Below are 26,982 nucleotides of genomic sequence, written 5' to 3' on the forward strand. Positions count from 1 at the left end.
TGAGGGGTTGGTGGCCCAGGAATGTGAGCGGTTGGTGGCTGAGGATGGTGATGGGGCTGGGGGCTAAGCACAGTGATTGGGCTGTGGATAGTGATGGGGCTGGGGCTGAGATAGGTGAGGGGTTGGTGGCTGAGGAAGGTGAGCGGTTGGTGGCTGAGGATGGTGATGGGGCTGGGGGCTAAGCACAGTGATTGGGCTGAGGATGGTGATGGGGCTGGGGGCTGAGGAAGGTAATGCGGCTGTGGCTGAGGAAGGTGAGTAGTTGGTGGCTGAGGATGGTGATGGGGCTGGGGGCTAAGCACTGTGATTGGGCTGTGGATGGTGATGGGGGCTGAGGAAGGTAATGGGACTTTGGCTGAGGAAGGTAAGTGGTTGGTGGCTGAGGATGGTTAGAGGTTGGTGGCTGAGTATGGGACCAAGTTTTTAACCCACTAGCTTGGTCTGGATTTCTGGAGGCTGGTCTCCTGCAATTAGCCCTGCACCCCAGCAGGTGAGGCCAGTCATCTGTACGGGCATGGTGGAATCAATGTTAGTTTTTTTTCTTCTAGCTTTTGGTTCAGTGAATCAATTTGTTATTTTTTCCTTTGTGAACAATCATTGAATCTAGATGGCTAATTGTTTTTGTGTAGGCCAATATGTGTTTTTTCCCCTGTTGGAGCCAACTACCACGCACTACTCCCATCAACCTCCACAACGGCATAATTCCATTCGGGACTAATGACCTTATACATGGATGGCTCATAGTGTGATATTCCCAAGTAATTGTGGACACCAGCCCCAGTCTGCCCAGCACCATGCTGGCTTCTTTAGCGGAATTAATGAAAGGGGGATCCCACAATGCAGATATTCCTGTTATAGTGTGATCAGCACAATCCGAACCCAGTACAGCCTGTGGTCTGTCAGGGCTCTTAAACAGTAAGGTTCAGAGGGACAAACACAGGCTTTTCATATAGTATTATTTATATATATATATATATAAACAGTGGTGGGTGGGAGCAGCACTCCATGCGACTTGAATAAATCCACTCTTAGACGACTGCGTACAGACTACGCAGTCTGTACGCAGTCGTCTAAGAGTGGATTTATTCAAGTCGCATGGAGTGCTGCTCCCACCCACCACTGTTTGTATTGTTTATACTAGGAGCGGGCACCCAGCGCAGTTGTTAATCTACAGGGAGAGACGGATCCCCACCCGTCCTGTATATATATATATATATATATATATATATATGAGTGTCTGTAGGCGATAGACGGGTGTCTGCGGGTGACAGATATGTGTCTGTAGGAGATAGGTGGGTGTCTGTAGGTAATAGACGGGTGTCTGTAGGGGATAGGTGGGTGTCTGTAGGTAATAGACGGGTGTCTGTAGGAGATAGGTGGGTGTCTGTAGGTAATAGACGGGTGTCTGTAGGGGATAGGTGGGTGTCTGTAGGGGATAGACGGGTGTCTGTAGGTGTTAGATGGGTTTCTGCAGGAGATAGACGCCTCCTGTTAGCACTTGCTAGATATGAATACTGCATCTGAAGACCATACCGACCATCAGTCACAATTTCCAATGTTTTTAGACACCGGTCAGCTTGCATAAGCTGAAGCTTACTCAGGCTGGCAGTTGGATCTGGACATCCATAATGAAATTTATTAAGCTTGGCAATGTTGGCCTAGTGGCAATACAAATGGTTACTAACGGGATCGGCCGTGTTTTTGACCTGAGATTTCAGCAAATTTACCTAGAGTTCTCACGATCCGTAATTTTCAATGGTGAAGTCATTCATGCCTAGTTTGTCGGCAGCTAAACATGGCCGACCCGGAAGCATCACATGGATCAGTCAGATCTGTGCAATGCTTCTATGTGTAAAAAATAAAAGAAGGGTTTTAAAAAACAAAAAATGGTGTGGGGTTCCCCCCTCTTAAGCATAACCTGCCTTGGGCTCTTTGAGTCAGTTCTCTTTCTAGAAATACAAGGGGGGGGATTGAATAGGGTTCCCCGTATTTCAGAAACCAGCACCAGTCTCTTGGACCGTCCCTGGTTCCAAAAATATGGGAAGTGCTGAACGTTGCACAATAGAAGCTTTTTTTTATTTAGTACCCAGTTATCATAGACTAGGAGGGGATTCTTGCATCTGTAATTCCCCTAGCACTTGCATATACCACCCTATGTTTCCTCTGTATATACATAGCAAATTAAAATAAAATATGTATATTTACCCTATAAGGATTCACAAACTAAGCAGTAATACATTCCAGCCGGTGGGGAGTTTTCCGTTAATAGTTTCCAGCATCCTGCGCTCCCTTCCAGGGAAGGCACAATGTGATCATGGCAATTTGTGAGTTTTCTTCCAAAGCAAATTCCTGCATTTCTGGTTGATTGTCGGGTAGCTGGCAGGACTGTGCAGAACCGCAGTGTTTTCCTTCTGCGCTAATCTGCAATGTGTTTAGCATATGTTTTTTTTAGGCTGTATTGGGTATAAATAGGAGAGATAATGAGCCAGACGTTATACTTGAAACTTAAACAGCGATATAGATGGAATAAGCTTGTGAAATTGTTCCTCCTGATTAAAATTATTTTCTGCTCATGATATAATGCAAAAAACAGCCCACTTCTTTGGGAATGACGACTGAGAACCATTACAGGCCTGTCCAGCAGGAGGTGAAGCCAAGCATGAACTCTCCGGTTTGGCAATCAGAAGCAATCGCCTGAGCTTTTTATCTGCATGAGTTGGAACATATATCATTCCTTTTCTTCTTTAAAAGCAAAAATGCTTTGATTTATGCTGCAGTGATTATCAATATATCTTCTTTGATCGTTTTAGAAGATTTTCGTTTAAATGGAAGATTGATTTCCAATTAAATTCTATGAATTTACTAGACTAGATACACGTGCAGTACTATCTATCCCTTGAACCATTCGTATTAAACACAATCAATGTCATGACTTCTTATAAAGGAATACGGTTTCAAGTTAAAAACTAGTTGGTCTGTAAAGTAAGCTGCTTTCTGCTGTAAAGGTTGCAAAAGGGTGGAGGGTGTGTGCAGATTACCGAGGTCTGGGCCTCAGTACGTCCCGGTAGTGCAGGGGAGGTGTAACCACGCCCCCTACAAATCTATGCCCCTTCTGAGCAGCCATATCCCCCAGCTCTTAGATCGTCTTGGTGGCCTTGACTACTTTTGTGTCTGCTACAACAGTGTGGTGTGTTTCTAATCAAATATAATTCTATGATTTGTAAATCATGAATGTTATAGGTAAACTTTTCATGTAGTAAAATACATAGGTGGATTTTCTAGTATCGCCAATTTCGCTTCAGCTGATAAAAATGGGCAGTTATCGCAATTAATATCTGATGGTCATTAACGCGGTATACAATTAGCGGCTGTTTTAATAGGACAAAAATGGACGCGTGATCAGGCAAAAACACATGAGGTTGGGAATAATCCCTGATCCCATGTGTTATCACAGGTCTCGATGGCTGCTTATCTGGCATTATACCCAATAACAGCTGGTATAGGGAGACGGGACGCTGGCCCCTGCCGAACCTATAATCAGTGGGGAATCACTGCTGCTATTAGCCTTACATATAAAGAGAAGAAACTTTGCTTTAATTATCTAGTTAATTACAGTTTAGTAACTTTAAAAAGTTCAAGTTTAGAGTATGGTGACTATTGTTTGCTATATATAAAACTTCTGGGTTACAGTATTATCTCCATTTACACCCAATTTACCATTTAGACTACCCCATAGTAACTATTACCTAAAGAATTACTGAGAGTGGATTAATAGATCGATGGTCAGTTGGTCGACACATGGAAAAGGTTGACATGGTCTAGGTCGGCATTGACTAAAGATTGACACAAGCAAAAGGTTGACGTGGAAATGGTCCACACAGGAAAAGGTTGTTTCCTGTGTCCTCATGCCATGCTTTGGGCACAATTATATCCTCCCTCCATTTTGGATCGTGAAGTAAGAACGGTAAAAAAAAATCATGAAAAACCTGTGCCGACCTTTCCTGTGTTGACCATTGATATATTGACCGTTTGCTTGTGTCTAGACCATGTCAACCGTTTTTATGTGTTGACCTATGGCCTTTTTTTTTTAATTGAGTCTTTATTTAAGTTTCAACATATCACATCATCCAATAAAAAAATTTTTCAACAGGTAATCAAATCAGATCACAATTTACATAGAAAAGAAACAAATACACACTAATCCCCCGACAAAATTCCATGCACAACTCCATACATACCCAATACGCATATTACCACCCGCCTTAACCAAGGCCCTAATTTTAACCATACTACCCCTGGTTACACCTCTCGTCTTCCTGCCCTCCAGAGATTATTATGGTTCCCCCTTTTTCCTTTCTTTTCCTATCTTTTCTTTTCCTTTCGCTTACTCCTTCCTCTGCCCTCTTTCCCTACCTTCAGCCCCCTTACTTGCCACGTCTAGAACCCATACCACTTGGGAATTGCTTTACCGCCTTCCACGGGCTCGAACCTTATTTTATGCCCTCCACGGTGCACACATTAAGTTCACAATTTCTAACTATGAAGGGAAAAAAAAAGACTAAATAAAAAAATAAAGAAAACTAGAAAGAAGTAAAAATTCAGTGCCACATGACCTTATATAGTGTTAATTTATTTATTTATTTATTTGTTTAATTATTTATATATATATATATATATATATGTTTTTATACTATGTATTATGATAGCTACTTATAGCTAATTTGTGCTTACTTACTTAAATCAATCTGTTTAACTATTTAATGATTTTATAATAACGTGATCGGTTCCAATACCCCCATACCGCATAACATTTCTTAATCGTGCCACGTGAGGCGTATGTGTATTTCTCATGTTCATAGATCGTGTTAACTAAGTTAACCCATTCTGCTATATCCGGGCCTTTCGAGGACATCCATTGACGGGCGATAATCACTAATTCCCTAGGTAAATTATACTCAAATTGTAATTGGGAATAAGCCTTTAACACCCCCTCATGATACCATTGTCCTATGGAACTGAGTCCAAAGGCATTCCATATCTTCGCCCCCTGTTGTTCTTTTATATCCTTTAATGCGTGCAGGGAGAAGACTGGCATATCCGGATCCAGAGTTTCAAATTTTGTTATCTTACATACCCATCTCCAAACCTTGACAGCTTGGATGATAATTGGAGGCAAATCCTTAGGGAGCCTCCTCACTGTCAACCTCTGGAGTGGGGTAACTTCTGGATCCACATTCTCCATGAGTTTCCGCAGTTCCACTGTCTCATCCCCCCGCCTTATCCAGGAACAGATATGGACCATTTGGGCTGCCATATAATAGATTTTAAAGTCTGGAAGAGCTAAACCCCCCTTCTCTCTATCCCTACAAAGAGTATCCAATCTTATTCTAGACCGCCTGTCCCTCCACACAAATGATGAAACTATACTATTTATTTTTCTAAAATACTCATCCTTGATATACACAGGGGATTGTTGAATCATGTATACAAATCTTGGTAAGATTGCCATCTTAACCAGATTTACCCGTCCGATTTGAGTAATAGGGAGCCTATTCCAACACCGGCATTTAGACCTAAGATCTTTTATAAATGCGGTAACATTCTCGGAAATAAAATACGCTGTTATTTTAGAAAACCAAATTCCCAAATATCGAAATTTTTCTACCCTCTTCAATTGGCCAAAGTCGTCAGAGTTATTATTGATATTAGAGCCTAATTGAATAAAGTTTGACTTAGTCCAATTCATTGTCAGCCCAGAGTGTTCGCCAAAAACCTGTATGAGCTTAATCACTTTGGGTAGGTCTAACCACGGTTCTGCCAGTCCCACCATCAAATCATCTGCGTATAGTGAAACCAAATTACTCCCCGGTCCCTGTCTCTCTACCCCCTGCGCCGATCTCAATATACATGCCAGGGGTTCCACCACCACTGCAAATAGCAGGGGAGACAGAGGACATCCCTGGCGAGTACCTCTGGAGAGAGAGAAAGAAGGAGAGGTATACCCATTAATGGTCATCCTTGCTTTCGGATTCTGATATAATAATGAAACCCGCTTGATAAACTGCCCTCCAAAACCAAAGGCCTGTAATACACCCCACAGAAAATTCCATTCCACTGAATCGAATGCCTTGTTCGCGTCAAAAGACGCGAGCACCGCACTCGATCCCTCCCGCTCTACACTTTGAAGATATGTAAAGGCCCTACGTATATAAATCATAGTAGATTTACCCGCCATGAAACCTGTTTGGTCTGGATGGATAATTTGATCTATAACTCTCTTCACTCTATTTGCCAGAATCTTCGCGTATATCTTGGCATCAGTTGCGATTAAAGATATAGGTCGGAATGAGTCCACCCGGGTCGCATCTTTACCGCTCTTCGGAATCACTATTATCGAGGCCTCTGACATTGAGGGCGGTAGACACTCCTCCTCCTCAATGTCCTGAAAGACACTCAACAACCGTGGTCCCAATTTATTGGCATATTTCTGATAGACTTCCCCAGGCAGCCCATCCAGACCAGGAGCTTTTCCCCCTGGAAGGGACTTTTGCTTGCAACCATCCCCGGCCCCCACCGGAAGTCATCAGTTTTGAGGCTATCACAAAGTATCAAAGTAAGGGGTCAACCTATTGGCTGTCGACGTGACACTGTTGATCTATCGACCAGATACCGAATTACTCTGAAGGAACACAAAACATAACGATATAGGAGATAAACAATAAGTTAGAGAAAGAGACGGAGGTCGCTGTAAACAATTTACAGGAAGCTTTGCAGAATGAAAATATTACATACTGTACATATGGGAAAGGGTAACAATATATAAAGTGTGTACTAAATGTTGGATTGTTTACATTTTTTAGGTATATGAACACCAGGATGGTAGTAAATCTCTGAAGCTTGGAGACTTTGGCCTGGCAACTATGGTTGATGGACCTCTTTACACTGTGTGTGGAACCCCAACATATGTAGCTCCAGAAATTATTGCAGAGACTGGGTGAGACTTTCTTTTATTTTGAAAACAGGTCAAAGAGAGTAATGACTTTCATAGAGAAGTGTGATTTACTAGACACGTATACATTTTCTACAATGTCTACATTAATCAGCAAGTTCACAGTTATACCCCTTCTCCACAAGCCTAAATATCCCGGGTTTTTGCATGGGAGCGTGCAAAACCCAGGATTTTAGGCAGGTGGAAACGCTCCCAGTTGAAATAACTCAGGTCTTGAGACTCTGCATTTCTACCCAGTTATCGAACAGGGTTGAACATGGGTTCAACCTGGGTCACTGTGTAGTGTAAACGGATAACCTGGGTTGAGGAGACCCAGGTACCGTTCACTACAATGAAAAAGCCGGCGCAGGGAGATGCTCTCATCTCCCAGCGCCTCCCCGACCCCACCTCTCGATGACGTCAGCCTCCCAGCATAATGCCGGGTGGGGACTCTAGTGTGAATGGGTTCACAAGCCAGGTCGTACAAAATCCTGGGTGCGACCCGGCTTGCAGATGGAAATTCTGAGCTGTTTCACTTTATATGATCATTTGGAAATATACTTTGAAATGTAATAGACAGAAAATGGTAAACTAATGGTGTAATGTAACTATTCAGAAGTGATGGCGAGATTTGTCACCGCAACCATCCCTGACTTCTGTTTTGTTTGATAATATTCTAATAAATGTATACAATTAGGTCAATGCGATGACTAAAGCATGTACTTACCAGTCTCCATTATGAGGATTCAGCTGCCCACTGGTTCTGCTGCTGGCCCATTGCTGCTGCTGGTGCTTGGGATGCGGCTGCCACTATCTCTAGGTGCTTCCACAGTCATGTGGTATGGCGCAGCCAATAAAACAATTTTCTTCCAATGCGGGTCATAGACCTGGAACTTTGACCCAAATTAAATTCCCACATACCAACTGGCTCAACGCACATTCACAGGCCAAAACCTGGGTTTTTGCTGTATGTGTGAAAGGAGTATTATAAACTGATACACTGTTATTTTTTCTTTAGTCCTAATACAAGGAAAGTCAATATTTCACAAAATGATCTGCCTCATACTGTATTTCCAATTTGTCTTCAAGGTTTTTTTTTTTTTCAAATATAAAACTAAAGTAGTTATACACGTGTCCAACATGAATTTGTGACATAAATTATTGGGCTATTATCAAGGAACAATATTTTCACTGTTTTTGTCAAGGTAAAATAATAAAACAAATGTCTGGCATGGTATCTTTTTGTTCGGTACTCTTTACCTAGAAGGGCGCCCATCGCGGGCATCGCATGTACTAAAAAATCGCATGCGATGCGACCGACGCGATGACCGCGATTTCCCATAGGGAACAATGTTAAATGTCTCAATTGACCCGATTTTCCATAGGGAAAAATGTTAAATGGCCCACAGAGGCCAAATAGGCACCCTGAAGTGTGAAATGGCCCCCCCAATTGTTAACGCCACCCCACGATCAACGTCAACCCGAAGCGTGGCGAGGGGCGGCTGTACGCGTCCTCCGACCTTTTCATACCCCCACTATCCACGCCGGCGTGGAGTTGAGAATATAAAGTGTGGCAAGCGCAGCGAGCCACCGAGCCCGAAGCGTCCATTAACCATTCCATTAACCATTAGTCCGTGATTGCTTCGAGCGGGCTTAGCTAGTGATATATATATATATGATGCTATCAGCTGTCAAAACCAACATATATACTGTAGCTATTACTGGATATTAGGAACATATTAGGTTATGCCTAGCACACAGTATGGATCTTTATGTTCATGGCATCCACTTAAGTTAAACATATGATTTTAAATTAACTGTAAGAATAATAAATTGAGCATTTGATACAAACATCCGCTATATCATGCCCTAAACCTAGACGTTAATTTCCTGTCATTTATTTTTGTACCTGATCCTTTGAACCCATTCAGTGCTCGTTTTGACCTTATTGTTTTTGTAGGAAATAAATACTGACACCTTGTTGCTTACCTTCTAATTTTGGTAATGCTCCTAAAAAGAGGGCACAGGGCCAGATTTATTACAGCAAAAAAAGCAATTAAATTTGTATCTGGTACACACCATGTTGCCATGCAAGGGGAGCAAATGCATTGATATTGTTCCTGTGCAGGGTAAATACTGTCTGCTTCTGCATGTAGCCCACAAATATCAGACATCTTTTACAATGCAATTTAGATTTCAGTTTGAGCATACCCCACCCAAATCTAACTCTGCACATGTTATATCTGCCCCACCTGCGTTTTTTGCTTTGCTTACAAATATGAATCAGACACTATTGATGTCAAAATATACTTCGTATAGTAGATAATGGGGTAAATGAGGTGTGAGAACAAAGAAGTTCGGACATTTTTTTAAGTGCCCATAGTTTTAAAGTGGCAATTCATTAACACTAGGTTGCTTTTGACTTATAAATGATTGCTGCTTTATAAATAAGTGCATTGTTGCACAAACTCCAGCTTTTCACACCCTACTAATCTCAATAATGTTAAAACAACTGTCCACTGTATGCAAGGGATATATAATACAAACACATTATCAGAATAGATACAGTATCATTTGGTTCTTATTTAACTCGTCATAATTGTATAAAACATTTTTAATTATTGCATGTTTTATGTTAATGTGTTGCCGTAAGTATATTTATACATTTTGTCTTCATTTTAATTTAGAAACATTACATACTGCATTTGAGTTTAATCATTTTCTAAATGTTTTTTCCATTAAACACGGAAACATTAACTCAGGAAAGAATATGAAAGATTTCCCATCTTTAATTGGCGAACATTCCGTAGAGAGAGGCTTTTTGTGTTCTGTAACTATCGATTCACCTCTAATTGGTGTAACCACTGTTGAGTCCAGGTGACATCACTGGTCCCTTCATGTCAAGATTCTAGCGATCTGACAACCCTCAATTACATAAATATTGGCAGGAAAGGGAAGAGAAAGTACTCTCTCTTTTTGGGGGCACGCTTATAATTAAAACTTAACGTTTATTAACAAGTTATAAAAAAGGTTTGCAAGGGCATTAGCCAACCAGGGGGTCACCCACTCTAACATTGAGTGACTCAATACCTTAACTGTTTCACACCCAAATCTGCAACTGTCACACGGACAGACCCGCTCAATTGCAGGGATTGGTTGAGCCAGTCCGTATACAGCAATCAGCAGCAGTCACCGTGCTAACAAACAAACTGCAGGGATGTACTAACACCTATTAACTCCACTTTCTTCCTCATCCTTTTTCTCTCTCTTTTTTTCTTTCTTCTCTCTTCTATCTTTTACTTTGGCTCTGTCTTTTTCTCCATTTTTCTCTTTCTCCTTTTTTTTGTCTCTCGGTGCATCAACCTCCAGCAAAATTTATTACTCTCTCTGACAAACCCTTTAGCCAAATACCACCCCATTAGAAGCAATTTCCTTATTTCTTAGGAAAATATTAGCAAGAACAAAAAGGCCTTAATTAATACTAATATTTGGTGTAAAATATTATAAGAATATTCGCGGTCCACTTCATACAGTGTGGTACCTTTCTTTTCTTTTTCACCTCTTTGTGTGATTGGCAGCTTCCAATCAGAATTTCTCTGACTTGGTAAGACGGTACTTGTTTCCTATCTGGGCGCCCAGGTTTTCTACGTACGGCACCGTACTGAAATCGGATCGCATCGCATCGTACACATACACGATATTGAACGATGCGATGCGATGCGATGCGATGCGATCCGATTTCCCATAGGAAACAATGTTAAATGGCTCAATTTAGCCAAATTATCATAGGAACAATAGTAAATGGGCCAAAAACACCCCTGAACATTGAAATGTCCCCCCAAAAGTAGTTGACGCCACCCCGCCATCAACGTGAACCCGAAGCGTGGCGAGCGCAGCGAGCCCGCGAGGGGCGGCGGTACGCGTCCTCCGACCTTTTCATGCCCTACTATCCACTAGGGCGTGGAGTGAGAATAGAATAGTGTGGCGAGCGCAGCGAGCCACCGAGCCCGAAGCGTGGCGAGCGCAGCGAGCCCCGCGAGGGGACGCGGATACCTTCACAGTTATACGCGTCCCCTCGCGGGCTTCCCAGGTGTCCATGGCGACGCGGACACCTGGGAAGCCCGCAAAGGGACGCGTTTACCTGTGAAGGTATCCGCGTCCCCTCGCGGGGCTCGCTGCGCTCGCCACGCTTCGGGCTCGGTGGCTCGCTGCGCTCGCCACACTATTCTATTCTCACTCCACGCCCTAGTGGATAGTAGGGCATGAAAAGGTCGGAGGACGCGTACCGCCGCCCCTCGCGGGCTCGCTGCGCTCGCCACGCTTCGGGTTCACGTTGATGGTGGGGTGGCGTCAACTACTTTTGGGGGGACATTTCAATGTTCAGGGGTGTTTTTGGCCCATTTACTATTGTTCCTATGATAATTTGGCTAAATTGAGCCATTTAACATTGTTTCCTATGGGAAATCGAATCGGATCGCATCGCATCGCATCGCATCGTTCAATATCGTGTATGTGTACGATGCGATGCGATCAGATTTCACTACGGAGAATAGCATGGTGCTCAATTTACTTAGTGGGCGCCCAGATAGGAAACAAGTACCGGTAAGACTACTATAATTGACCAATCCACAATCAGCACAGAATTGGTGCTAATAGAATTCATTTTGTATGTTTTATGTGTGTTCGTACTGTTATGTCATCTTAAAACCTTTTTTATAACTTGTTAATAAACGTTAAGTTTTAATTAAAAGCGTGCCCCCAAAAAGAGAGAGTACTTTCTCTTCCCTTTCTTGCATTATATATTACTCTCAGGGGAGCACCTCCACGACTTTGATTAGTGCACAGGCACCGGATACACCTAAATTGTGGATTATCACATATACCTATACGCAATACCGTAAAATCGAAAATTATATGTGGTACTAGTGCACAGGTTATTCGTCCCAGTATCCCCTTCCCCATGTTTAAAAAATAAATATTGGCAGCTCAACTACATTCAGATATTAATGTTTCTTAATATTGCACATATGGCAACTACAGAAATTAAGTACAGTATATTGTTTAGCAAATAACATGTTTTTTTGTGTGTTTTTTAAAGGTATGGCTTAAAGGTGGACATCTGGGCAGCTGGTGTCATTACCTACATCCTACTCTGCGGCTTTCCTCCATTTCGCGGGTATGTGTAAAACACCTACTCACTTTCCCTAGTGCAAGTATTGCTATAAAATGATTGTTTTGTCTGGTTAGGGAACAGGTTGCACCACAAATGAATGTAAGATTTCCACACTTATAACTGTAGAGTCAAAAAATACATCTAGATGGGTCCACACTATTTCAGTGCGGTTATATTGGAATATGAATTGTTGTAAATGTGAAACTGTCAGGACTGGCGGCAACATAGTGAAACATAGAGGTGCATAATGTGATCAGATTTGTGCATATAAATGGCACAGCAGCAGCTGAAATTGATCTCATGGAAACAGGGCAGACTTTCAAGATGAGAAGCGAACTGGCCAGCCACACACAACCACCACAGGCAGAGCACCAACCCTCTCCATGACATGAAATTATCACCGTACACCGTGACAAGTAGGCAATGAATTCCAGCTGCTGATGCACACTTATACGCAGAAATCTGATCACACTGTGCACCTCAATGTTTGGACGTTTTTCCGCCAGCACCGCCATCTTACACCTGATGCTGGAACAGTGGGGCAGATGTTTGAAGCTTGGTGCAGCGAACCACCCTTGTATTTATACAATTAAAATGTGTGTTTGTTATTTAGCAGTGGAGATGACCAGGAAGTACTTTTCGATCAGATTTTAATGGGCCAGGTGGATTTCCCATCCCCGTACTGGGACAACGTTTCCGATTCTGCAAAGGTAACATATAAATACCACATGCAGCGTAGGAGGAAAAAATATAACATTTATCTTCTACAGAGACCAATAGTATGGAGCTATAAATAAACGCCACCCAGTACTAAGTGTGTGTGTGTATATATATATATATATATATATATATATATATATATATATATATATATATATATATATAGTGGGGTACAAGTTCTGTGAATTGGAGTGATCTCAGTGAATATACTATATGCTGTAGCTGTTGCTTTAAAGCACCAATAATTTCTAAAGCAAAAACATGTTGGTATTTCCTTTTAAATGATTACCACTACAGCCTTAAGGTGCCCATACACTAGTAAGATTTATCTTCAGATCTGGCTGGTTGGAACCAAAACATGGTTATGGATGAGTGACAGTTTGTCAGTTTTCCAGCATTTCCAAGCAAATGGTCAACTGTCATTTGCTCTCATCCATAGCCATGTTTTTGTTCCAACCAGCCAGATCTGAAGATAAATCTTACTAGTGCATGGGCAGCTTTAATCTCAGGGACTGCTCAGGTTGACATACTGTAATTGGCATCCTCTTGCACACCCATAAGAACGACATACAGTCAAATCTTGCCGATTAAATGCTGTACAGTATATAGATTCCTCAGAAAGTCGTATTTCCCATAGTATGGACAATGTCATATATTGTTTGCTCTGGGGAAATGTTGTCCTTACGTTAAAACTTTTATGCTGATCTCAGTACTGCTGCCTACCATGATGTGGAAGACATCTATCATGTTCATGCACAAGTTTAAGATTTTGTTACAGATTCTGTCCAGTGTCGTTAGTCATTGTGAATTCAGATCACCCGCATTTGCTTCTCCTGCAGGGACTTATCACCATGATGCTACAGGTAGACGTAGACCAGCGGTTTTCTGCTCTGCAAGTTCTTGAACACCCATGGGTTAATGTAAGTCAAATAGAAGCGAGATGTAACTAACTGCTTTATAGTACAATCACCGTACTTGTCTGCTTTTGAAAACTAGTTTCAGGGAGATTATAGTTGGTAGTATAATTTTGCACAGCACCCCATTGAGGTGGCGTGTCATGCCCCACCCAAAGGGCGTGTCTAGTTCCATATATGGAGAGATTGTGAAAAGAGATTGTGAACATGGCACCTAGAAGCGTGGGTGTGCACTGATACATCTGAGGAATTTAGGGGCAGATGTATTAAGCCTCGTGAAGAGATAAACTGGAGATAAAGTGGAAGGAGATAACGCACCAGCCAATCAGATCCCAACTGTCATATTTCAAACACAGCTGATTGGCTGGTGCGTTATCTCTTCCAAGTTATCTCCACTTTATCTCCAGTTTATTTCTTCTCCAGGCTTAATACATCTGCCCCTTAGTTAGAAGTGGTAGAAGGGGTAGCGGTGGCTGTGGTGGCGGTAGTACTATTAGTGGCAGTAGTAGCGGTAGGAGATGTGCTCAGACACACAGGATCCATGTCTATCGTCATACAAACCTCACGCACAGGTCCTCAGCGCACAACCGATCCCATCTCCTTTGCAGCTCCATCTGTTCTCCAGGACCAGAGCAACAACAGGGTGGAAGGAGCTACACCTTCAGGTTCAATGCAAAAATAGGTCTGTCATCATAGCAGCATGATGATGGTGACCAACTGCCTCATTGGCCACGCAGTTGGCCAATAAGTAATAAGTATTATAATCGTTTTTCTAGTTTCCATACAAGTTTATGCAATTTTTCTCTATTTATGTATTATGGGAGACGGTGGAGCTGATAGTATAGATGTACATGGCTCACATGGATCTGGATCATTTTTAATCTCTTTGGGTTTGTATAAAATATTTTGTATTTCACAAAGTATTTTAATGTCTGTATTCACTTCCAGTTTTTTGCCCAAGTCTTTGGAATCAACAGTCCGTCTGGGCCGCCTCCTCCTCCTTTTTTATTACGGTATGCAGCCATCAGCGTACTATAATGAGTCAGTGTGACTCATTCTTAGTACATGGCTGGCTGGCCTGCTGATAAAGCCGCTGGCTGCAGGCCCTAATGTGCACCGCCACTAGTACCTCCCGTTGCTGGGGGAGTTTGGCAAGTGAAGTAAGCTTGTTTGGCACAGTTACCAATTTAATTTAGGTGTCAAATGAAAGTGTCTGTCTCAGTTTTTCCCTTTGTATTGATAGATGGCTGTTATTACTGTATGTTATATATGTTTCCCTATAGGACGATGGTCTGCCAGAAAATGAGTACCCGCTATCGGTGGCTGGAAAGATAAAGAAACATTTCAATACTGGTCCTAAACCCAACAGCACTACTGCGGGAGTCTCTGTCATTGTGGTAAGTACACGAATTGTACATCTTCCCCTACAGCCTCTATAGGCGCTTTATCCTATATTTTATCTCAGTGGTTCGATAACATAGAAATAGAATTTGTGTAACGAGAATCCGATTATATTTAATAAAACAGATCCTGAAATTACCCCAATAACTATTTAATTGTCTTTTTCACTTCACAGTGATGCTTTATTCCCCTACATACAGTGGTGGAAGCCATTTAATTGTATTTAATGTTTAATTTTTATTATTACTATTCTTTTTATTATTATTATTATTATTATTATTATTATTATATTTTAACTTTTTTAGAATGTGACAACATATTCTGCAGATCCGAATGGATCCTGTCATTGCCTGGAGATCCAGTGATATCACTGAGGCATTTTATGGGTATAAGTCATTGGCTTGACCCAATTTATGTCGACATGCATTGGATCGACCACTGAAGGTCGACACCTTAAATACGTCAACACGGCTAAGGTCGACAGGGTTGGAAGGGTAGATCGAAAATGGGAAGATCAACAATCAAAAGTTCGACATGATTTCTTTGCAATTTTTTTGTTCCGAAAGTCGACATAGTTAACATGGACACTGTCCGTGTACCGCGTCTGCTCACCATGCCTTGGGCACACTATTTTATTCTCCCACCACGCCGTAGGGCATGAAATACCGACTGTCGGCACATGTCTGCTATTAAATTATTGTAGATGTTGTTTAACAAGTTTCATTTACAATTCTAACAAAATCCAATAACATAGGGGCCACAAAATGATACGTGTAACTGCATTTTGTATAAGCATCCAGCAGACATACTGCTCATGCATTTGGCTCTCATAGCATCATGGGATAGCGGGAAGGTGTAAGGATGCTCATCAGTAATGTAAGTAAGGCCAGTCTGACATTTGTATGTGCACGAGTGATAATCAGTTATCTAGCAAAATACACATAATGCCGCGGGTTATTTCTAATAGAAGGAGATGACATCACAATAGGGAGTGTAGTACCTAAGCACCTGCTGAATTTCCCAGCAGTATCGACCTCACCCAACCCTGGCGACATATTTACATGTTACATCCATTAAAAACAATTAGCGCGGGCAACCCACGCAATCAAATATTTCAGCTGTTTTCTCCATGAGGGAAAAGGTCAGATTAGTGTCATTTGTTCTAGAGCAAGAAAATTAATTAGAAATCTTATCAACATATATGCAGTGCGAGTCAGATAAAGCAAGGGCATTGGTATTATTGTCCCCCCGCGCAGAGAGAATACGCCAGTGTAATGCAGGTGTAACTGCAATGACTTCCAGATTGTAGGTGTTACTGGGAAAGGTGTTCAACTCCCATCTCTCTGGTATATGATTCACAGCACTGTACACTGATTTGGGTGTGACTGGACACGGGTAATGTCTATAAGGAATAATACTCAGTACAGTATGAGCAGTGCTGTGAATTAGGTTTGAGGTACTACCATTGCTGAAGCTTCCCTTCCCTGTGTCTGGGCAGGATTAGGTACAGTACCATAGATGAGACACTGACAGCATACACTGGTAGTACACATGCAGCACACAGTAGACATGCAGCACACAGTAGACATGTAGCACACAGTAGACACGCAGCACACAGTAGACATGCAGCACACAATGCACATGCAGCACACAGTAGACATGCAGCACACAGTAGACATGTAGCACACAGTAGACACGCAGCACACAGTAGACACGCAGCACACAGTAGACATGCAGCACACAATGCACATGCAGCACACAGTACACATGCAGCACACAGTAGACATGCAGCACACAGCACACATGCAGCACACAGTAGACATGCAGCACACAGTGCACATGCAGCACACAGTACACATGCAGCACACAGTACACATGCAGCACACAGTACACATGCAGCACACATTGTACATGTAGCACACAGTACACATTTAGCACACAGTACACATGTAGCACGCAGTACACATGCAGCACGCAGTACACATGTAGCACACATGACAGGACAATTGGAGCACACAGGGCACTTGTAGCACATAGGACACTTGTAGCACACAGGATACATGTACCACACAGGATACATGTACCACACAGGATACATGTACCACACAGGACACTTGTAGTGCACAGGAGGACACATGTATCACATAGGACAATTAATTAACCATCAAAGTGATTTTCATAGCCATGACTACAATAACCTCATACTAACAAGATGCAGTAGAGCTACTGTCAGATCGCAGGGGTTCATTCAGAGTTTGGAGCAAAGAAAATACAGGAGTAACTTTGCACCTGGACAAATCGTGTTGCACTACAAGGAGTGCAAATACATTTATTTGTTTAATTATTTATTTTTACATGTACAATAAACACGGCTTTCTTTTATATGTTGCCCACAAACATTACCCAGAAATATAGAGGGTATCCAATTAGGTGAGATAAAACAGTGAAAAAGTGAAAAACTAAAGTTATTTTGCAATTTTTCTGATGTTTCACTGATTTTTTTTTTACGGGTTATCCAATTAGATCTCCTATAAAAGATACTGGGGGTTATTCTAGTTGATTTGCTCAGATGTGATTTTGCAGCCTTGTGCGTCAACCAGAACCCGCCCTGCGAATGGTGATATGCGCGCCCCCCCCCCCTCGCACACTGCGTACATTCGCATGGGCTGCAAATGGATGTTTTACATAAACATTCATTCACATGCCAGGGGGAACCTCCCACATCTTTTGATGGTCGCCGACCATCGAACAATGTGGTGCGTGTATGCATATATAAAGTGACTTTCAAGTCACTTATATATGCATGCACATTTGGTAGGAAATGGGCAGGGGACTGACATCCGGTGATGTCAGCTGTCCGCCCACGTCCCCCCCCCCGCGATTTCCATGGGAACGCCCAGTATTTACATGGGAACACCAATGAAACGCTGAGCGTTCCCATGGGCATGACTATCCGCCGCGCCCCGTCCACAGTCTTGGGTGCGTGCACCTGGCGAACAGTCTGTTCGATGTGGCCGCACGCACCCAATGTATGCACATGCACAGAAATGTGGCTGCGCACGTGCCACACCTTGGTCCCTGCGCGAACAGACCAGAATAAGGTCCACTATCTCTAAAACACACATGAAAATGTCAACATGAGGGTTATTTCAGGTTTTGTGGTGTAAATTTTTAACGTAGTTCCCTTCTCTGCTCCTTTTTGGCCGAGGTTACCATTCCCAGTCTTAATCAATGTGGATGGTACAGTATAAAAAAGTTCTAAAATAATTGTTGACCACATATGATGCCGCGTTGACCATCATCATGTTGACCGTTTGACCAAGTTGACCCAATGCATGCCGACCAATAGTGCTCGACCTATCAACCGTCAACTTTTTATTGGCCTAAAGACTGGATAACCTGCGGCACAACTTCATTTTGTCATGGTGCAAATTTTCTCCGATTTTTGCTGTATTCTCAACATTGAGTCAGCTCCTCAGGCTTCAGATCAGCGACATATCCTCCATGGGTTTTGTGTGACCCTTGAACACATATGAGGGCCATAATTTATAGTTTATAAGTAGATGAAGCCACAAACAGCCCAACACACCATGGAATGGCCCAAGCTCAGATAAAACCACGCTAATAACCTCTGGGAAACATTCAGTAATTCAGGACTGATCTACAAATCATTCCAAAAATAAACTACATGCTTTAAAACCATTGCAAATGACTTCAGTGATCTGTCACCATCTCCAAAGCTCGTGGTAGAAAACCATCATGCTCTAACCCCGGAACGCCCGGCCCAGGAACTTTCTTTTCATAAACACTTTAAATAAAGATTCAAAATAAATATTTCCTGATGTGGAACCGTTTGGAGATGAACAAGTTAAAGGGTGAAATTTAATAGGTTGGGCGATTCAGAAAGTGAGAGATTTGGTAAGAAATCTCCAGGTTTTTTTTTTTTTTAAAGCGGCAATCATTTACACTGCAACACCATTTTGATGTTGCAATGTAAATAATTGCCGCTTTTAAAAAAACTGGAGATTACTTACCAAATCTCTCACTTTCTGAATCTCTCATCCTATTACATTTCACCCTATAGCTTATACACATGACATCTTCACCCAGAATGACATCATCGAGAATTTGCGGCAAAATTCAGGCTTTTAACTGTTTTGTTTCCACATCACTTTTCCTAGCGGGAACTGGAACCAGAGAGCAGTAAGCTCAGCTCCTGAAGCACTGGTGCCCAAATCTGTATTAGGGATGTATCACATCTAGCTCCTGGTAACTGGCAATAACAAAGGTTGAATGTTCCTCCCGTGCTGCTGATTTATCAATGATAGATGTGCTATTTCTGTTACCATTGTTGACTGTGGGCCACAAGTATTAACCCTGTCTTTAGTAGGTTAAACAGAATTGTTTTTTAGCTATGCTTTTTATTTTAGTTATGGAAGCATGAAATTTACCTGTTCTCATTATTTTATTTTTTAGTTGTTGCTTCAGTTGTTGGCTTTCTACTTACCTTAGTACTATGCCCATTATATTACTTGCATGCTGTTCAGCGATTTTATCCAAGTTATTCTTTGCACACATGCACATCGCATATTCTCTGCTCATTGCTCATATGTATTATGTTGTCATTGCTCACATGGATAACTACAAAGGCAACAGCACTCTACTAAATACGGGACCGCCAGCACGCTTGTCCATGAGAGGGAACAGGCGTTTCCTTCAAAACGACAATCCAATTCTGCATTTTATGTTTTTCTTACATTTTGCTACTTGTTATTCTCATATAGCTGTAGAAATTACCCTACCGGCACAAGTGAGATGTATTATTTCTTATTTTTACTGATGACCATGGAGTTGTGGTAGACTCACTCAATAGTGTCCCTTTAACATTAATGGTGCCAGCGAGCCTCTGACAGCGAGCTATATGGCGAGCAGTGCCGATAGCTCGCCATCAGAATATTCAACGGCGTCCCCTTCACAGCGAGGTGGAAATGGCGAGTGGGTCTGTGTCTCCCTCGCTGTTCCAGGGAATCCTCGCCTACCTCTGACGGTGAGGATTTCCCCAGAACATTGAATACAGCGGGCAGCCGGCGAGGGGGTTAGACGGTGAGGAAAGCTTGATTTCAGCGATCCTCGTAGAAAACAAGCCATCCTCGCCACACAAACCCACTCGCCGACGGCATTGAATACCGCGCCATGAGTGTTAAAGAGACACTATTATCAAATTTGTTTATTTTGTGTATTAACATGTAAGCATTATGGATCATATTATTTTAACTGTTTTTTAGCTTTTTTTGCTCTACATCTTCAGTTTACAGATTTGCAATTGTATCGTTGAAATTTGCGCTATCATCATTGTAGCTTTCCTGCTTCCAGTTAACCGTCTAATTTTATTACTAAACTGCATACCCTAATTTGCTAAAATTACTGTTACTTCAAGTTTTGATGCAGCCTAATCTATTGGTGGAGAATGATAAACAAATCAGCCAATCAGCTCCTACTGTACATGTTATTTTTCAAACCCAAACTGTAACTTGTAAATTAGGAGCTGATTGGCTGGTTGTTTATCACTCTCCATTTTATCACTTTTTGAAGCTTGATACATCTGGCCCATAGTGAGACCTAATTGCTGTGCAAGACTCTTTTGGAGATGCTGTATTGGGAAAATGTACTAATAAGCAGGTCTGAAACACCTAAACGCAGTAACACCACACTTTAGATAAAATAAATCTCTATCCTGATTTTTTTCCCATTAGACCTATATTAACAACCAGAATTACTAAGCAATGGGTTTTAAAAGCTACCATGAAATGGCTGCAAAGCCACCCAAAAACAAATTTTCCCCTAATGTGCATTGTGTAAACCGCTGCAAAGATCACTAGGACTGAATGGCTCTATGGTGGGGTGCTACAATGTTAGCAGTACTTGCTGGTAAGGTACTCAGGGGTAGATATATGAAGCAGTGATAAGGGAGGAGAAGTAAGCCAGAGGAGGAGTGGCCTATGTCAACCAATCAGCACTGAAGTCAGGGGCAAATGCAGCATTCTCGTTGGGGGTTTCTGCGCACACACACACACATTAAAAACCGTATTATATTAATACTGAAAACATATCGCAGCATATTGCCTTTAAATATATATATATATATATATATATTTATATGGTACTCTTTACCTAGCACGGCGCCCACGATTTTGATCGTGGGCATCGCAGGTAAAAAAATCGCGGGCATCGCGGCCATTGAATGCACTAAAAATCGGGTGCGACGCGATGCCCGCGATTTCCCATAGGGAACAATGATAAATTTCTCAATTGACCCGATTTTACTGTTCAATGCCTCAATTGACACGATTTTTCCATAGGAAACAATGTTAAATGGCCCACAGAGGCCAAATAGCCACCCTGAACTGGGAAATGGCCCCCACAATTGTTAACGCCACCCCACGATCAACGTCAACCCGAAGCGCAGCGAGCCCGCGAGGGGCGGCGGTACGCGTCCTACGACCTTTTCATACCCCCACTATCCACGTCGGCGTGGAGTTGAGAATAGAATAGTGTGGCGAGTGCAGCGAGCCACCGACCCCGAAGCGTGGCGAGCGGACGTGGATACCTTCACAGGTAAACGCGTCCCTTCGCGGGCTTCACAGGTATCCTCGTCCCCTCGCGGGGCTCGCTGCGCTCGCCACGCTTCGGGCTCGGTGGCGAGCTGCGCTCGCCACACTATTCTATTCTCAACTCCACGCCAACGTGGATAGTGGGGGTATGAAAAGGTCGTAGGACGCGTACCGCCGCCCCTCGCGGGCTCGCTGCGCTCGCCACGCTTCGGGTTCACGTTGATCGTGGGGTGGCGTTAACAATTGTGGGGGCCATTTCACACTTCAGGGTGACTATTTGGCCTCTGTGGGCCATTTAACATTGTTTCCTATGGAAAAATCGTGTCAATTGAGGCATTGAACAGTAAAATCGGGTCAATTGAGAAATTTAACATTGGTCCCTATGGGAAATCGCGGGCATCGGTCGCGTCGCACCCGATTTTTTAGTGCATTCAATGCCCGCGATGGGCGCCGTGCTAGGTAAAGAGTACCATTTATATATATATATATATGTATATATATATATGTATATATACAAAATTCCAATTCTACGCAAAGTCCTATCAAAGGAACCTCCGTCCCAAAGAATGTAGTGCAGCTCAACTCCAATAAGGGCTTGCCCAAGCCCCAGCAGCAGGGAACTTGTAGGAGAAAAACAAGAAGGAGCGCGCACATGAGCAGTAATATCACAGTTTTTACTAAGAGGTGTAAAAAGCTTCGCCATGAGGCGCCTCCTGACAAAGTCTTGGTGATGAAACGCGTTGGGGCGTGGTCTCCTGACGTACTGGATCGCTGAATTGCTGTTCCGCACTGTGGTTCATCTTGCCGCCCTCATCCCGCCAGGTCTGCTGAAGTCAGTGTCCTGTATCCGGATGGTGTTGTGTTGTGTGACGCGGTGAATACTCTCCATGCTGATATTTCTTTATTGAAGTCTATGTGAGCTTTTTACACCTTTTAGTAAAAACTGTGATATTACTGCTCATGTGTGTGCTCCTTCTTGTTTTTCTCATATATATATATATATATATATATATATATATATACACACACACACACACACACACTTAGAAAACAACTGAGGTACAGTAACAGCCGGCGAAGTGCCCTCCAGAGAATTCTGTAGAGTAGATGTGAATTGGCGGCACTCGCTCTTACATCACTGATATACAATGACCAGTGCAGTATATAACATGGCTATCCAGAGAAAACTAGTTGAAGAAGGCTCCATCTGTACACATTGCCGCCACACACACATATAAACACAGTATACATACACATATCCACCACACACACATAAACACTGTATATATACACATAGCCGCCATACACAAACACATAAACAGTAGTATACATACACATAGCCGTCACACACACATATAAACACGTATACATACACATATCCACCACACACATATAAACACAGTATACATACACATATCCACCACACACACACATAAACAGTAGTATACATACACATAGCCGCCACACACACATATAAACACGTATACATACACATATCCACCACACACACATAAACACAGTATACATACACATAGCCGCCACACACACATATAACAACAGTATACATACACATAGCCGCCACACACACATAAACACAGTATACATACACATAGCCGCCATACACACATATAACAACAGTATACATACACATAGCCGCCATACACACATAAACACAGTATACATACACATAGCCGCCACACACACACATAAACAGTAGTATACATACACATAGCCGCCACACACACATATAAACACGTATACATACACATATCCACCACACACACATAAACACAGTATACATACACATAGCCGCCACACACACATATAACAACAGTATACATACACATAGCCGCCACACACACATAAACACAGTATACATACACATAGCCGCCATACACACATATGACAACAGTATACATACACATATCCAGCACACACACATAAACACAGTATACATACACATAGCCGCCACACACACATAAACACAGTATACATACACATAGCCGCCACACACACATATAACAACAGTATACATACACATATCCAGCACACACACATAAACACAGTATACATACACATAGCCGCCATACACAAACACATACAGTATACATACACAGAGCCGCCACACACACATTTAAACACGTATCCATACACATATCCATCACACACATAAACACAGTATATATACACATAGCCGCCACACACACATATTACAACAGTATACATAGACATATCCACCACACACACATAAACACAGTATATATACACATAGCCGCCATACACACATATAACAACAGTATACATACACATATCCACCACACACACGTAAACACAGTATACTGTATATACACATAGCCGCCACACACACATATAACAACAGTATACATACACATATCCACCACACACACGTAAACACAGTATATATATACACATAGCCGCCATACACAAACACATATAGTATACATACACATAGCCGCCACACACACACACCTGTTTCACATAATAATAATGACCAGAATACATTTATTACAGCACACAAGTCACAATAAGATGTAATTTATACTGCACCAAACCCTCTCCAGCGCTCTCCTGGCTTCTAGTCAGATCGCTTAGAAAATGCCCTGCAATCGCCCAGTGTGTTAGGCTCCTTTAGTGTTCCGCTGATATTGAAGTTGCTATATCCAGTATATATTCTAAATGGCTGCTGATTGTTTGTATTTGAATCTACAATAACATTAAGTGCAAGACCAGGCGTGCTTTGCATTTGATATCATTGCAATCACCAACAACATGTAGCTTAGATATGTCACTGTTTAGTAAATATAACCCAAAGATTTGGTTCCAAAGGACCATACCTGTCCTCAAGATCTACCAACGGTGCATGTTTCTCAGGCCACCTGTAGATCTATCATAGGAATGAATGCAGCGGGTTTGAAAATGTGACAGTTAGTAATGACTACAGCTGTGCACCAGCTAGGTGATATGGAAAACGTGGACCGTTGGTAGATCTCGAGGACCGGTTCGGCCACCTCTGTCCCAAAGCATAATAAGCCAACACAGGAAATAGTTTTAATCTGTAATTAATCGACAACTACTGTACCAATTTTGTACATTGAAAGGACTAATATTTTATATTCAGACATTTCACACACAGTTCTAAAAATCACTGTCTAAGTAGAATATTCTATGTGATATCAGTTGAAGAAAAACCTTTTTTATTTTAGGTCTTAACTTTCTGTGTGAAGTAGATGGTTTGCTCCACCTCCAATATCATTATCGGCTCCCAGGCAAATGGTCTATTGCAAACACAATACACAATATCATTCAGTGACGTCATCTGCCCTCCTCAAACCCTCACCCTCCTGATGTACAGTATTGACATTGACAATATAGTCAACATGGAGCTGTATGTTCACACAGTAGAAATTGTTAACAACCCACAGGAGCATGCATCGTTAACAATATTAAGGATGTTTGGTACTTATATGTTAGTTGGGCGCCCACTATAGTTCGGTCATACCCCCACTATCCATGTCGGCGTGGAGTTAATTTTATATAGTGTGGCGAGCCACCGAGCCCGAAGCTGGCGAGCGTACGCGGAAAACTAAGCAAATAGCTTAGTGGGCGCCCAACTAACATATAAGTACCGGATATTCATTAGATGATATGAATGATATACTATTAACGATTTATCGTCTAGTGTGTATGGGGGGAAATTAATAGAATTTCCAAAATGTAGACCTATCTGCTTTTAACCCTTTGAGTGCCAAGTGAATTTGTCAAAATAGGTGTGAAATTTGCCAAGCAAACATTTTAATTAATCAAAATGGCCTGTAATGTTTACCTTATATTGGAAATATAAACTTTTTTTTTTTATGCAACATTTTTATTATTGAATTTATATAACAAATGTGAGTGACACTGGCATTTTTAGCGGATATTTTACGCATCACTCACGGAGATGTTGGCACTCAAACGGTTAATTTCAGATGCTGTACTATAGGAAGCAAGGGCTGAGGACACATGCCATACAAACATCTAAACATTTTAAGGTTTAAAAAAAAAAACACACACACACACACATAGGGCCTTATTCTTGTTCACTCTCAGAGGCAAATTCCTTCTCAAATGGACAAAACCATGTGCACTGCAGGGGGGTCAGTTATTTGGGTGAGTTATTTTGTTTATGTGCAGGGAAAATACTGACTGCTTTATTTCTACACTGTTACAGGGGATTATACCTTGCGCTCTGAAATAATGAAATCTACCTGTTTGTAATTAGTATAAATGTTTATTATAAATTCACCTGTATAAAGCATGTTATGTATGAATGATTTAACCCTATCAGGCCGGCGTACAATGCCCACGGACGCCGGTGACAGCCCCAGGCTTCAGCCCTGGACGGGTGAAGCCTGCGGGGGCCTTTATTGGGGGGGGGGTGTCCCCACTCCCCCAGGTACCCTGTCCAAGGCTGACCAGCCACAGTGCTCATGGTATGGCCGGGGGACCTTATGTAAAAAGTGTCCCCTGGCTGTGGCATGACACCGAGTACGGTGCTGGTTTCAAAATACGGGGGACCCCCCAGATTTTTTGTCCCCCGTATTTTTGGAACCAGGACCGGTCCAAGAGTCTGGGGCTGGTTTAAAAAATACGGGGGACCCCTACGTTTTTTGTCCCCCGTATTTTTGGAACCAGGTCCAGCTCAATGAGCCCAGGGCTGGTTATGCTCAGGAGAGGGGACCCCACGCCATTTTTTTTCATGTTTAAAAAAAAAAATCACACATTTTCATGACTAAAAATCGCACATCATCACACCATATCAAACTTTTTTGCCGCAAATTCGCATCTCATTAAATATGCGAATTCACTGTAAAAAAATTTGATTTGATTTGAAGTGAGATATGGTGCGATTTCGGAAAGTGCCATTTTTCCGCATCCCATTAAATCTCGCCCATTATATCTAACCCACCTGCAGTGCACACGGTTTTGTCCATCTGAGAAGGAATTTGCCTCTGAGAGTGAATCAGAATAAGGCCCATAGAACATTGGTTACAGCACAACACTAAAACATTATTTTTAGTTCATAGTTCTAGTCAGGGCCGCCAAGAGAAATCCTGGGCCCCGGTACAACAACTTCCTGGGGCCCCCACGGACGAAGCTACTGCACACTCTACG

General features: G+C 42.2%; 1 protein-coding gene across 5 annotated transcripts in view; it reads left to right on the top strand.

Annotated features, from left to right (window-relative positions):
* The window catches only part of DCLK1 (doublecortin like kinase 1), a 307,761-nt gene that overhangs the window by 248,383 nt on the left and 32,396 nt on the right, over window positions 1-26,982 (top strand). For 4 of the 5 annotated variants that reach the window (XM_083169786.1, XM_083169784.1, XM_083169787.1 and 1 more), the window contains 5 exons: window positions 6,861-6,994; window positions 12,087-12,164; window positions 12,775-12,871; window positions 13,721-13,801; window positions 15,079-15,192. In XM_083169786.1, coding sequence (XP_083025912.1) covers window positions 6,861-6,994; window positions 12,087-12,164; window positions 12,775-12,871; window positions 13,721-13,801; window positions 15,079-15,192 — 504 coding nt within the window. The remainder of the gene's footprint in view (window positions 1-6,860; window positions 6,995-12,086; window positions 12,165-12,774; window positions 12,872-13,720; window positions 13,802-15,078; window positions 15,193-26,982) is intronic. The other variant, XM_083169785.1, reaches the window with a different exon arrangement.

Source organism: Crinia signifera, chromosome 2 (assembly GCF_055691185.1).
Source record: "Crinia signifera chromosome 2, ASM5569118v1, whole genome shotgun sequence".
NCBI lineage: Eukaryota > Metazoa > Chordata > Amphibia > Anura > Myobatrachidae > Crinia > Crinia signifera.